Source organism: Bos taurus, chromosome 6 (genome assembly GCF_002263795.3).
Source record: "Bos taurus isolate L1 Dominette 01449 registration number 42190680 breed Hereford chromosome 6, ARS-UCD2.0, whole genome shotgun sequence".
NCBI lineage: Eukaryota > Metazoa > Chordata > Mammalia > Artiodactyla > Bovidae > Bos > Bos taurus.
In genome coordinates, this window is record NC_037333.1 from 45,291,156 (window position 1) to 45,306,324 (window position 15,169).

The 15,169-nt window shown below is 45.0% G+C and overlaps 1 protein-coding gene across 1 annotated transcript in view; it reads right to left on the reverse strand.

The window, feature by feature from the left end:
• Positions 1-15,169, reverse strand: part of SEL1L3 (SEL1L family member 3) — a 108,317-nt gene that overhangs the window by 46,516 nt on the left and 46,632 nt on the right. The window contains 3 exon segments of the mRNA NM_001206556.2: positions 563-742; positions 2,246-2,457; positions 14,295-14,435. Of these exon segments, the coding sequence (NP_001193485.1) occupies positions 563-742; positions 2,246-2,457; positions 14,295-14,435 (533 nt within the window).

Below are 15,169 nucleotides of genomic sequence, written 5' to 3' on the forward strand. Positions count from 1 at the left end.
CAGGATGGATTGCCTGCTGTCAGTCACCTGGAGCCCTGTGGCTCATGTGATGGGCAGACGCTTCTCGAGGCGCTGGGCAGCAGGAACATAGGGAGGGATGGAACTCTCTTATATGTAGACTCTGCAACCCTGCTGCTTGTGACGTGTTGATAGCAGCCCTTGGCTTACTGCCCCTGCTTAATTTGACTCAATCTCCCCTGACATCTCCAGATCCTTCCAAGTCACATGCTTTTGGAACAAAGACAAAATGTCTCTGTTTCTGGTATACATGGTTTTCAAAATCAGAGCCTGTCCAGGGCTGTATCTCCCCTCCCCTTACCAGTCTTCCCACTCATGAAAAGCTCCTCATGCACAGATGTAGGATGGTCGCTGCATTCAGCCTGAGAGCACAGTGAGGAAATATGAATTGGAGATTATGAGAGGGCTTCTCTTTGCATGGGATTACGCTTGCACTCTGAAGGCCAGTGAATAAACCAGCCACAGAGGCAGACACTCTGTAAAATTGTTCAGGAAGCCCTAGTAGGCAGGGCCATAACCACTCCCACCCATTCCTCTCTTGTACCTGATCTCCTTGGAGCGTGTGCTGGTCAAGGGGTGTCTTGGTGGCGATATTGCTGTAGTAGGCATAGGACAACTCCCAGTCCAGGGGGTAGTTATCAATACCCTGGTAATGCTTGTACCCAAGATTCATCGAAGACAGCCTTTCACTGCCCTGGCCTCCAACCAAACTATACAACATGCCCTGTTAGAAAGAAACGGACAGTGTTCACAAGATTACAGAAAAGGGTGGTAAAATTCTAACACAGAAAGGTCATCTGGACCCACCCCTATAATATGAGCTTAGTCATTCTGGAAAGAAGTTAATAGGCCTTTTAAGAAAAACTTCAGATAGGACTTCCTTGGTGGCCCAGTAGTTAAGACTCTGTACTCCCAAAGCAGGGTGCATGGGCTCTATCCCTGGTTGGGGAACTAAGATCCTGCGTGCCACACTGCATGGCCAAAAAACAAAAAACATGAAAAATTTCAGAAAAGTCACAAGAGCTTTCTCGTGATTATCTGTCCTTAATGTCTAATAGCTGAAAATTCCTTTGTTCTTCCCTCAGTGAAGACAGGGTCTTCCCCTGACTTATCTCACAGCATCTCTTCGTGTATCCACCAACTGTTCTGAGGATGCTGGCTACATCACTTCAGCTACATCATCTGTGCCCGATGATCTGAATGGTGGGCCACATTCCAACTTCACATTCTCAGAATGTTAGTGTTGGGAAGGGTCCTTAGAGATCGACTGGTCCAACCACCTCATTTCAGAGTGAAGGAAATAGAGGCTCAGAAAGTTGAAGTCATATGTCTTTGGTCAACCAGTCGTTTTGTGGCAGAAACAGGGCTCAAGTCTTCTACTCTATACACTCAATGGGAACTGCCTCAGGGACTTAGGAAAGCACGCCATCAGTCATGAGCTGCTACAGCCAGAGACGCACATAAAGAAATCAAGTGAAAGAAACGTGGAGCCACCTGGGAGGGTCTAAACAGTCTGAGTGTCTTCAAATCCAGGATAAACAATCCTGGGTGCAAATACAAAAACTCTGTGATCAGGGATTATTTAGCAGCACTTATAAAAGTGCAATTCCAGATGTTAAGCAAGTTGCATATGAAATTTGGATTCAACACCATAAACAAAACAGTCTAGTATGACTTTTGTTTTAATGGTGTGCAGTTCGCTCAGTCGTGTCCAACTCTCTTTGTCACCCCATAGACTGTAGCCCTCCAGGCTCCTCTGTCCATGGAATTCTCCAGGCAAGAATACTGGAGTGGGTTGCCATTTCCTTCTCCTGTTTAATGGTAGAAGGCTGAATGTGACAATTCTTTGCTTAGAGGTCTAAATGATTCCACTAAGCTAAAAAGTCATATGGGATGATGGGTCCACAGCCAGAATAGTTACAAGAATTGGGTAAGAGGCACCTGTTCTTGAAGGACTAGGATTTTGATAAGCCCTGCACAAACTATTCCTGAGTATATCAATCGTATCCCCATGCTGTGTCCAGAAATGGATAAAGTGCACTTCTTCATTCACTGCCAGCAGAGGATCCCGTATTTAACACAGTCCTAAGCTGTTTTTCTTGAGTGTAAAGATTTTAAAAGACTCCAGGGAGCATGAACATGTCCAGTTCCACCTGGGGCACGAGAGCCTTACCCTGCAAATACAATCTAGGTGACGGATATTCCTGAGATGCATGAAATACTCTACCTGCAGCTGATCCCGAGGTACAGTTAATCCAGTTTCATAAAAGACTGCGAGGTAGTAGGATGCTTTATGGTATCCACAGCAGCTGGCATCCATCAGAAAGGGGACGATGGAGCTAATTTGGTGAAGGCCATCAACACTGGAGAGTCTCTTTACAGCCTTCTCGAATATCCGCCCACCGATGTCTAATACAGATTCATTTTGGTTCCTCGGCACTGTAAATAACACAATTCACAGCACACACAATTAACTACCATGGGATCGACATGGCTTTAAAAAGAATTGGGAAGAGCCAATTAAATCACCTGAGTTATTAATATTTCTGGTCCTGCAGTGCCTTGAAATATACCACCTTCCCGGGAAGTAAATCAAACCCGTTGGGGATGCCAGGGTGTCATTCTGTAAATAGCTTTTCCTTTGGCACTAAATGACAGCCTAGTATCCTGGGGGAGAGGATGTGCTTTCTACAGCTGAGAGAATGCCTCAAGAGAATAATCTACTCAGTGTAACTCACATCAAGTTAGGACCACCGAAACTGCCAGAGAGATTTTTTTTCCCCTCTAAGACTCTGAAGGAGAGTGTGTTTTATCTCAGAAATAGATCCTAGGTGCTGCTGTAAAAAGTTGAGCACAAGAACCTTATTTTGAGATGCCTTCTTATCATCTTTTGCCTCCGGTTTTCCTTGTGGGTTTCTAAATACAACAAAAAGAATGTCAACTTTTATTGAAGGCTTATGAAATGCCCAATACTGGGTTGAATCCCTCATGCAAATTATGTCATGTAAGCCAAACAATTTTAGGAGGTAGGTACTTAATTAGGGTCTTCATTTTTCAGATGAGGAGACTGAAGTCTGGAGAAGTCAACTAACTTGTCTAAAGTTACAAAAGCTGGCAAGTGGCTGAGCCAAGCCTAGAATCCAGCTTGGTAGGTCACAGGAAAAGATTCCTATTCACTGTGCTTCAGCTTCTTCCTGATAATAGGCAACCAGGTATCTTAATAAGTACCTTACTGCCGTGGGTAGAGATCTCTCTATACAATCGCTTTAAGCTATGGCGCTTCCTTTCACCTAATCCTCCCATAAATTGATAAACTAAGTCCAAACGGGCAAGTTATAAGGCCTTATAATCTGTCACAGTCCCTTAAAGTCTATCTACATTATTCATCTCTCATTTATTAATCAGCTAGCGAATGTTTACAGTTCTACTCTGTGTATCTACTGGATGCTGTGTTACAAAAAGCCACATAGGATTGCACAGGTACTACTTCCATTTAAAGAGATGCAGTCAACTTATTTAAAATGAAAATTTTCTCCCCTGAGAATTATGTCCAACAGTTTTCTTTGATCTTCTTCAATCTGTCCCACATTAAAATGTGACTAACAACTTCCAGGAGGCAACGAGAGACTCATTCTATCAGCACTCCACCAAAGTAATGCGGGAGACCTGGGTTTGACCTCTGGGTTGGGAAGATCCCCTGGAGAAGGGAAAGGCCACCCACTCCAGTATTCTGGCCTGGAGAATTCCATGGACTGTAGAGTCCATGGGGTTGCAAACAGTCAGACACGACTGAGCGACTTTCACAAAAAATTCACAAAAGGCATGAACAGAGATAAGTTTCCAATGTGGGAAACCTCTCGCTGAAGGATTTGAGATTGGACTGAAGGGCAGGCCATTGGCAGAGGTTGATGCCTCTGCCTTGGCATCACAGAAGCCAGCGGAATCCAACGGATGAAACTGTGAGACCCACGCCATTGATTATGAGCTGGTGCCTATCCCTTTGAGCACATAGGCAGTTGGCTGCCCCTGTCAGGGAGGCACGTGCCTTCACTTGCTAAACTGTGGGAAAGGTACCCGCCCTCCACCTCCACTCAGCACTAAGGTAGTCCTATCTCCTGGCTCCTGAAACTCCTCACCCTCACCCTCTTCAACTTGTTCAGAGGCAGCACCTTGGATCTGCTTTTACTCTCTCCATCCCAAGAGGTAAGTGCTGAAAGAACCACCTCACTGAACAAGTGGACTTTGCTCATCCTTCTGTATTTTTTTTAAATTCCTAAAGAAATAGCTGCTTATTATTAAAAAAAAAAAGACTCAATGTAGGTTTATATAAAATAAAAAGTCCCCTCTTTCCCAATCGTTCTTTAATTGTGAAGGAAAACTATTGAAAGTTTGGTGTATGTACTTCTAGACTTTTCCTCATCATAGATAATTCATTATACATCTATCTGCCTATATACATACATATTTTCCTTCTGAAAAGCTCCTATAGATTCAAACTCTCAACTTTTTTCCCTTATGAATATTTTCATTGAAATTAGTTTAACATTCTGTTAGTATCAGCTGTAGAACAAAATGACTCATACATATTCTTGTTCAGATTCTTTTCCATTATAGGTTATTACAAGATATTGAGTCAAGTTCCCTATGCTTATCTGTCAATTTTCTTTTTATATTAAGAGCATACCACAAATACCTGTCCACAGCAGTCAGAAGCTTATTCTTCTTCCTAAACTTTTAATAGTATTGCAGTCTATAGCAGTGCTGTTCTTCCAACCAGTTTCCTATTTTTAGCCTCTTGGTTTGCTTCCAGTGGTTTGGCTATAACCAACAACATGCCAGTGAACGTCCTTGAACATTTTCCTCTGCTCATCTGTTGGGATGGATCTGAATAATAACCCCCTTTTCCACCAGGAGTCTGGGGCTCTTCTTTTGAATTTTCCCTCTGCAGAGCTGAGAGAATTCCATCCTGTCCAACCATTAGACAGGGGGAGAACCGACTGCAGTGATTCAGTGTGTACTGCAGCACTCAGCTGGAGTTGCAAAATAAACCCTACCCCTACTTGCTCTTATATTTACTTTTAAATACATGCTCATCCCCAACGCCCCTTTGTGCACACTCAGAGCAAAGCAATATTACCATTTTGTTAACGATTCATTCTGGCCTTACCTGCTTTGCCAAACACATAACTAAGATGATGAGTTTTGCCTGAATACCCACGGACATGGGCTTTGGGGACTCAAAGGAGAGAAGAGACTCCAAACTAAATGAAGCTCCAAATGAAACACTTGCCCTGCTGACATCTGGCACAGAACCCCAGAAATCATTTGCAGGATTGTCCCAGAAGCACGGATTGCTGGAGAATAACAATCAGGAGAGAGAACCTTCACAAAGTTCAAATCCTCAGCAAGTGCACACACAGAAAAAAAAAAATGCAGACTGAAACGAAGGCAGGTGGAAAAGCCTTCATTATTTCTTTTACCTATTAAAATTCTTAACTCCCCCCAAACATTACCAATCGGTGCTTTCTCTACAAAAGAATCTAGACAGTTTTCTGCTCTTGTGGATATAATAATAAAATAATAATACATCTAAAGGAAAACTGCTCATTTTGCACATTTTTTAAAGTTTGCATTTCAAATGTGGCACAAAATCAAAGCTCTGATGTCACTGGTGATATTGTAAAACCGGCTATCTAAAAATACATTTAATGAGACTGTTAATTTCACCCATCTGGTTTAGCATATGCATTTTTTCTAGTGGATCTGTAACTAAAAAACATGCCTTGTTTATGGAGATTAATGGAGTAATGAAAAACAAACAAACAAAATAGAAGTGGAGCCACTTTCCCATTTTTCTTTCTTCCTACAAGAGAGGCTAAGGAAACAAAAGCCACCGCCACCGTTAATTAACTCTCACTCTCTTCCCGGGAGCACAGTATTGTTTATTTTGCTCTTTTTTCTTTTTTCCAGCAATACCATAAGGTCACCATTTGTGCGCTCGTCATTAAAAGAGGCAAAAAGCAGAAAACGAGAAAGTAGCCACGTACTGAAGGAGCTGAAGCCATATCTGATGGAAAATTTGGGAGAAAAAGGCAGGCTTATTTATTCCTTCTGAGGGGAAAAAGACACATTAAGAAAGTCATTTTTTATTTCAACCTTCTGAAAGCTATAATGTATCCATAAAAGTTTGAAAAGGGGGGAAAAACATGGAAGGAGAACATATCATTTAACCAGAAAAGGACAGATCTTCACCAAGTTTTACTAGTTTTTTTTTTTTAATAGCACATCTCTCATTTGCATTTGCATTTGATGAGCCCCACAGGGTTCCTGAGGCTCAAAGAGGTGGCTTATTTCTCTCCCCGAAATAAACTATTTGTACTTTTCTGTCCTGTGTAGATTTTCTGACTTTATACATGTCATTTCTCTTCCTCCCTCCTCTTCTCCCCACTCCTTCCTTCTTTTTATCTCTTTCTCTGTGTGTATTTTTTAAAAACTATAATGTATAATTCCTTGAATTAAAAAAATAAGATAGGGGCCCTTTAATGAAAAACAGCAAAGATAGCTCTTAAATTCCAGAGTATCCTGGAATTCCTAAATAACACCATTGTGTTTCTACTCTTTTCATGCTCTGCTTTTTAGTCTCCAGATAAACACTGCAAAAATATGAAGAGTTGGGGGGCTTCCCTGGTAGCTCAGACAGTAAAGAATCTGCCTGCAAGGTGGGAGATGCGGGTTTGATCCCTGGGTCGAGAAGATCCCCTGGAGAAGGGCATGGCAACCCACTCCGGTATTCCTGCCTGGAGAATCCCCATGGACAGAGGAGTCTGAGGGGCTACAGTCAATGGGGTTGCAAAGAGTCAGACACGACTGACTGACTGACACTTTCAGGAACAAGCTAGAGTGCCGTCAGTGCAGCCAGCACCCCTCTGCACATTGGAAGGAGGAACCGTGTCTCCTGCACTCCACTCTCTGAAGCCTGGGGCAGGCGCCAGGCAGTGGTCCTGCAGGAACAATGCAGATGGCGTCAGCCCCAGGATGCGAGCCCAGCCTCAGACCCGGCCTCCCCCTGAGGACCAAGGAGGCCCCCTGAGGCAGAACTCAGCCTCTATGTAGCCACAGTCACCAGCTCTCGAGGGCTCAGGGGTGCCCATTCTGGCATGAAAAGAAGAAAGGGAGTCACCAGTTCTGGCCTCGGGGCGTATGTCTGGAGGGCGTGCTGGCCGCTCACCTGGCCCTCCCTGGCCGGGGAGTCCCCTGCACCTAGGCCTTGTGTCCTTCCTCACTCCTTCCTACCATGAGCAGTTCTCTGACCCAGAGCCCTCACCTGGCTCTGCCATCCCGGCAGCCTCTTACCAGCCAGTCCCCACCATCTCTCTTCCCTGATTCCAGAGCCCCATTCCAAGGGTTTCTGAATTCAAAGGGTTCCGTTTTGTCAAGAAAGGTGTGAGAGGAGAATGAAAGAAGTAGCCAGCATACCTCTTCAAGGATGAAAAGGTGTGCACACTGAAATACTACCAGCCTAGCATTAGAAACAGCTAATAGGTGATTCTATGCTCTGACAAGAGCCATTTTCCCAGAGAATTGGAGCTTCCCCAGAAAACAGCACAGAGCAATTAGAATGGTCCCCCTGAAGTCTTGAACATGGGGTCTTGGTCGGATGTCCCCCAGAGCCTAGACTTCAGGACAGAATAGCACAGGAGCATTCCCAGACCACACGAGGGAATGAGGATGCAGAGCAGTGGCCCAGGAATGCCGGGAGGTGGAAAGGGTTGGCTGCTACATCTGTATGCATCGCAGCTGGGTGCCCCAGGAGCACTGCCATCTTAACTCAAAGGCATGCTGACTCCAGGAGGTGAGGAACAAGTCCTGTGCTGCTTCAGAGGGGGAACTACCAGTGGGGATAGCTGCATTTTATATCAGGTTAGCACATCAGCTGTCACCATGTAAGAAGACTCCCACCTCCACACCCCCTGGCACTTGGCAGACAGCAGTGTGTGGGTGGGTCTACGCTTCTCATTACAGTCACCCCAGGGCCCAGCGCCATGCTGGGAGGTTCTCAGTACACGGGTGCCAAGTTGGGTCTGCATGAACCTTCGGGCAGTTTCATATCCAGGCACCTGTATTACCTGAGCAACAAGGTTACAGATATATGGAGGCAAGACCCCTGAGGGCTGTATTTCGGGTATTCTTTTGCAATGCATGTGCATAGTCTAAGAAGGATACTGGTCTACTTGTGCTGACAGGCAAGAGTTGGAAGACAGCATTCTGTCTGACCTGGGAAACAGGGCAGTGTTTTCAGGGCCAGGATGTCACCTCCTGAGGGGGATGCAGACTACAAATGTGTGAGAGAAATAAGAAAAATGTAGAGAAAAGGCAAATAAGCCATAGACTCCATCAGTCTGGATTGCTATAATGGCTTGGCTTTGAACTTGCATCTCCTGGAAGTCCAACTCCCTGTTCTCTCACACCCCTAAAAGATGTTTTTAGTACTTACAATGAGATCACTTATTAATTTGGAGTGCGTTTAGTGACTCAACAAATACTTACTGAGGGTCTTCAAAGAAAGCCTAGATTTGAAGACATCTGAGTGCTGCTGTGGAACTAGACAGGCAAGTCAATATTGTAACTTGGTAAGATGGGTACTGATAAGGGAAAACCTACACAATGGCAAGGAGGGTGGGGGAGATGGAGCCGACTGCCTTAGGGGACAGGAACGATGATGTGAAGAGGCTGTTTGTGTTGGAACTTGAAGCCTTCTTGCAAGGCAGGCAAGCTGAGGAGCACAGGTGGCTGAGATGTGTTCTTTGTGGGGACTGGTGCAGAAATGCACTCTATCAGGTCATGTGGAAGAAGGACTGATAACTAAGCAGCTAACCTATGTCCAGCATCATTGCACACCCTGCGAAGTAATTGGAAGTGTCAGTGGGATACTTACACCTCTCGCATCACCCTGGACAAGCTTGCAGTCAAGCAAGTAATGGAGACACACAGAGGATCAAGGACACGTGTCTCAAGGCAGATGAGATGAGCTTTACGTGGGCGACTCTGCCTCTTAGGTCCATAAGTTACCTTTCTGTCCATGGATCTCTTTCATAGACACCATCACTTTATGAGAGTATTGCATTCTTCATTCCTATGAAACTAGACTTACCCTAGCAAATAAATTACAAATTATACCTCACACCTATGAAAATGGCTACCATCAAAACCCCAGAGAATCACAAGTGTTGGTGAGAACATGGAAAAATTGGAATCCTTGTACACTGTTGACAGGATTGTAAGATGGTGCAGCCCTTATGGAAAACAGGATAATGGTTCCTCGAAAGGTTAAATGTAGAATCATCATATGATCCAGCAAGCCCACCTCTCAGTATACAGCCTAAAGGATTGAAAGCCAAGTCCTCAAGAGATACTTGTACATTACATTCAAAGCAGCACTGTTTAAAATAGTGCACTTTTTTGGGTTGGGGGAAGCAACCCAAGTGTCCATCCACAGATGAATGAATGAAAAAAATGTGATCTAGACATGCAATAGAATATTATTCAGCCTTAAACAGGAAGGCTATTCTGACAGAGGCCACAGCATGGGCAAACCTTGAGGATTTTATGTTAAGTGAGATAAGCCAGTCACACGAGAACAAATACCGTATGATTCCACTCATATGTGGTCTCGAAGAATCAAATGCATGGGCAAAGAAAGCAGAACGGTGGCCACCAGGGCGCGGGGTGGGGAACTGTGGTCTAAAGGAGTATACTAGTAGTGTTCGTCGCTCAGTCATGTCTGACTCTTTGCGACCCCATGGACTGTTGCCCACCAGGCTCCTTTGTCCATGGAATTCTCCAGACAAGAACACTGGAGTGGGTTGCCATTCCCTTCTCCAGGGGAATCTTCCCAACCCAGGGATCAAACCCAGGTCTCTTGCATTGCAGGCAGATTCTTTACTCTGAGCTACTAGGGAAGCCCCTCTAAATGAGTACACAGTTTCAGTTTTGCAAGATGAGAAAGTTCTAGAATCTTTTATGCAACAATGTGAACGTACTTAACACTACTGATGGTGGTGGCTGTTTAGTTGCTAAGTCGTGTCCAACTCTTATGACCCCATGGACTGTAGCCTGCCAGGCTCCTCTGTCCATGGCATTCTCCAGGCAAGAATACTGGAGTGGGTTGCCATTTCCTTCTCCATGGGATCTTCCCAACCCATGGATCGAACCTGGATGTCCTGCATTGCAGGCAGATTCTCTACCAACTGAGCTACGAGGGAAGCCCTTACACTTAAAAATGGTGATGACGGGGAATTTTAAATTATGTGCATTTTACCATTAAAATTTTTTTAATTACAGTCCTTAAAGAATGATAGTGTGAATACTTGATTTTCTCTTCTGTAGTAGAAAAGTAGAGCTCAATCTTTTGGGAACAGCTAGGAGGTGGTGACCACTCCTGACCTCCCTGGACAGAAAGCAGAGGACACTCCAACTGATTGTCAGGAAGCACAAGCTCCCAGCTCTGTACCCCATGAACTGTTCCCATGGCTCCTTTGAAGTGATGACCCATCTAAAATCATATGGTGTCGGTGTTGGGGGATACACTCACATCTGAAGTGTGCACGTACAGCAGCCTGGCAATGGAGTTGGCGGTGTATGTGAGGCAATGCTGCCAAGAAAATGGTGAGTCTGTCACAAAGAATGAGCAATTGCAGGCCATTGTCTGTTGCTGTCATATGTATTTTTTAACGCCAGGAAAAAAATAATTCCACCAATTAATTCTATTTGTGGGAACTATGGGAGCTGCTGTTTTTCTTTGCATTTAACCTAAGTCACTCTCACTCAAAACATGGCCCCATCTTTGTTCTATCCTGGCTCATGAGGGCCACTTGGTCAGTACTTGTCTAGGGAATGAATGAATGGAAGGTTGTGATACAAGTGACTTAAGTTATTCACACAGTTGCATTCCTTTATCTGTGCTACTGCACCTGCCTGGTTCCTACATCAAGAATTTTGAGCAGTCAACATCTGATCCTTGAGTCTGTTCTTGTAGCTTATCTCAGATATGAGAAATGCAATCTCATGAGGATATTCTAGAAAAGTCTATTTGTCAACAGGACGACACAGCTCAGGCTGACAGCCAAAGACATGATACAAACATAGGTCCTCTTGACTGGAGTTGTCCAAAGCACTCCAAAGCCAGCTAGACAACCACAGCAGGATAAACTTGGGAGAAAAGGTATGTGAGGAAGTGGGAAGAGAAACATAGTCACACCAGTCTGACTACTTTTCTTCCTATAGGGCCAGAGTAAAGATATGCAAATAATCTTTAATTATTTTTTTTTTTTACCCTCAACTTACAACATCAAATTTTCTTCATTGTCTCAGGATTGTTAGAAACTGGGCACAATGTGTGACACCAGTCTCTCTCTAGGATTAGGCAGGCAGAGTATCTCGTTAACTATAATTGCCCCAAGTAAGGGCAGGGTGCCAGGCAGAGATGAATTTTAAGGAGGGGTGTAGGCCCTACCTTTGCAGACGGCTCCCAGTTCCCACAGACGGGACAACGTAAGCTAGACGTACAGGGGCTGACAGAACGGGGGTCTGAGGTTGGTTCTGGAGATCTGCCTGCCCTATCTGCCCCCATCCTTGTCCCACTTGCTCCTGCGCCTCAGGAAGTGGCAGGGAGAGGCGGGATGCAGGTGGCCCCGTGCCTGGGGAGGCAGAGGCCCCTCAGGGTATGCTCACTGGTGTTGATGTAAGCAGACTTGGCACCAGCAGGACCCACCTGGCTGGCTGGGCACCAGCAGTGAGGCTCGAAGCGGCAAACCCAGCTTTGTGCCCCCTCTCCCCCCAGGCATGGGGCAGCTGCACGCGTTTCTGAGCTGCCACGTGGCAGCTCCCCAGCACCGCAGCCCATCAAGTCTCAAGGTTCAGGGGCTCATGATTTGGGTTTTTAATGAGCTCCCTTTCTAGGCCTCCACGGAGGATAAAATCATTTCACATTCTTTAAACGAAACTTCTGAGCTGTAAAAATAACACAAAAACATTCTTTATTGAGAGTATTTGCTTTAAAAAGAATGTTTTGTGAAAAATGATTCATTCCTGCTCCCAATCAGCAAAACTATATTTAAACATATCCAAAATCTCATGAAACTAGTTTTCAGGTGGATGTTGTCTTCGCCATTTAGCCTACACCTTCCAACATGCATCTCCTTCTTCTGTGCACCCAACTCGGGGGGCAACTCCACCATCTTCCAGAAGACCCATGAAGACCGGGTAATAACAGATTAACATGTACACAGCAGCAATGACTCTCAACTGGGGGCAGTTTGGCCTCCTGGGGGACACTTGGCAATGTCTGGGGACATTTTTGGTTGTTACACTTGAGGGGGGGGGCGGGGGCATGGGAGGAGACAGAGTGCCACTGATATCTAGTGGGTAGAGATCAGAAATGCAGCTAATCATCCTATAATGCACAGGACGGACCCTTCACAACAAAGAATTATCCAGTCCCGAACATCCGCAGTGCCAAGATTAAGAAATGCTGTATACGTAGCGTTTACTAAGTGCCAATACTCTAAGTATAAATTCATTTAAACCAGCAAACACTAGCGGAGACAGACTCCTGTTTGTCATCCCCATTTTGCAGATGAGGAAACTAAGGCTCAGAGAAATGAAGTGGCTTGCCTAAGATCACACAGCTAGAAAGTACTAAGTTAAAATTGGATCCAGGGGCTCCCCTGGTGGCTCAGTAGTAAAGAATCCACCTGACAATGCAGGAGACATGGGTTTGATCCCTGATCCAGAAAGATTCCACAAGCCCCGGAGCAACTAAGCCTATGCACCACAACTACTGAGCCTGCACTCTGGAGCCTGGGAGTCGCACCCATGAAGCCTGTGTGCTCTAGAGCCCATGCTCTGCAACAAGAGAAGCCACTGCCAAGGAGAAGCCTGCACACTGCATCTAGAGAGTAGCCCCCAGTCACCACAACTAGAGAAAAGCTTGTGCAGCAACGAAGACCCAGCACGGCCAAAAATAAATATTAATAAATAAAATTAGGGAAAAAATCAATCCCAGTGTCATTTCCTCCAGGAAGCCTACCCTGAACACCCTAGACTTCTAAGTAGAACTGACCACTCCCTTTGTGCAGTTGCCAATTACTCCCATAGCTTTTATTTTTAAAAATACATTACAATTTTTCTTTGCTTTCAAGTCCGTCCTTCACAGGCAGAAACCTTGAATTATTTTACTTAACTCTGCAGTCTAGCCAAGTAACTGAGCAGTCACTCAGCAAATATCAAATGAACCAAAGATGAAATATCTTTTATGGTTTGAATTCTTTCAAGATGGGGTGAGGGTGAGTCACTATCTGCAAAGAGAATCTATTCCACTGGACGCTCCCATTTTTAGAAAGTTTTTAAGCGAAGCAGAAATCAGTTTCTGCATTGCCTTGCCTCAAGGATCTGATCGTACACCTAGGAACACCACAGGCTCTCACCAGTCGCTAAAATAGTTCTCATTACCCTCCTTATCATTTCCTTCCCCAGGCTGCACACCTCCAGCTTCTCTCCTCTTCCCAACAGACACTGTTTCCTGATCCCTCAGAGTTTAACAGTGTGTACTTAATTACTATGCAAACCATAATGGCAATGGACTTAAGCTGGCCACATTTGAGAAATACACACAGACTCCTGGAAGCTGCTTGAAAATACTTCAAGTCAGGGGGTCTCAAGTTCAAGTGCCCAAGGGCCCAGGCAGGTGAGATCCATGACAGAGTTAGACAGGAAGTGCTCAACTAGAGGCAGGAGGGGCTGCAGATGGACAAAACCTGTCTGTGCCAACCACTCACCTCTGAGCTTGCTGCCACTCAGGAATTGAGGCCCAGCATCACCAGATCTTTGGATATTTTGACAAAAGCTAGAAATTTGTGTTTTTGTATGTTTTTAGAAACTGGTAACTAATTTTTTAAAAATTGACAACAATGTGTATGCCAGAGCAACCACATTTGGGGGTCAGGTCTGGCTGTCGGCTCTTTGCTTTTGGCCTTGGCTTTACATAAAGACTTGCTCAAGTGATTCCTAAATTTAAGTTTTTCTATTTAGTGTCACAAATGTGCACAGGTATATTGAGAGTGGTGGACATACAAGGGCAGAATTTAAATTTGAAATTAAGCTAGAACACTAGTGTTAAAAATAACTTCAAGGTATAAATCACTAAAGAAGGTGAGGGAAAGCAGAAAAACAGGGACCTTTCTAACCAATGTCCAAAGACAAGGCATGGACTCAATTACCTGTCACCAAACTCAGCTCCAACAAGGCCTGGAACAAACTTCGATGCTTGGCTCTCAGCTCCTTCTCCCAGGGGAAGGCTCTGCACATCGAGGGCCGTCCGTATCTGAGTTTCAGGTCCAGGTAGGAATTTCGGAGGTTGCCTATAGGAAAGGTAAGCCCCAGGTACCGTTAGGGGGAAGGGCTTGCTCCCTAAATCCCTTCCTCTAAGATGAACCAGAAATAGGCGTCAGACTTAAGCTTACTGGATATTGGTTTGGATACATCAGGGATTTGAAATTGGCTATGATGCCTCTGCCTCGAGGTCACAGATTCAAAGCCTCGTCCAAGGGAAGTGTGCCAAAGTTGCTGATAGCTGTTGAATAATTCTATGGAATGAGCAGCTGGCCTCGGACGGGTCCCCAAGAGGCCAATATCTAGGCCATTTTGTTGGCAGTGTGAGTCGAGGAGCAAAGCCCAGGGACCCCAGGGAATTGAGGCAGCAGAAGACGTTAAAATAAGTCCTCCCAATGCCACCACACAGATCAGCATGCAAGAACGGCCTTCTGACTCCGGGTATCTCTCCTGAAATTACATCAGCTATCAAAATCAGTTTCTTTCCTGTTTGGGATATTACTATTCTATATATCTTCCCCCTCTTCTGACAGCATCATATTTTCTGGATGATTCAGCGGTGAAAGCGGCAGCTGGGGGACTAGTAGAGCCTATTCTTAAATTAAATTGCAGAAGTGCTGCCTTTCCACACTTACCTATCATCATCTCTAATCACTTCCCAGGACCATTTTATGTGAACCCTATCAGAATGGGGTATTGTGCAAGAGGCATCTATCCCTCCATGGCCTGAAATGGGAAGTTCAGCTCTGGGGATGGTGCGATA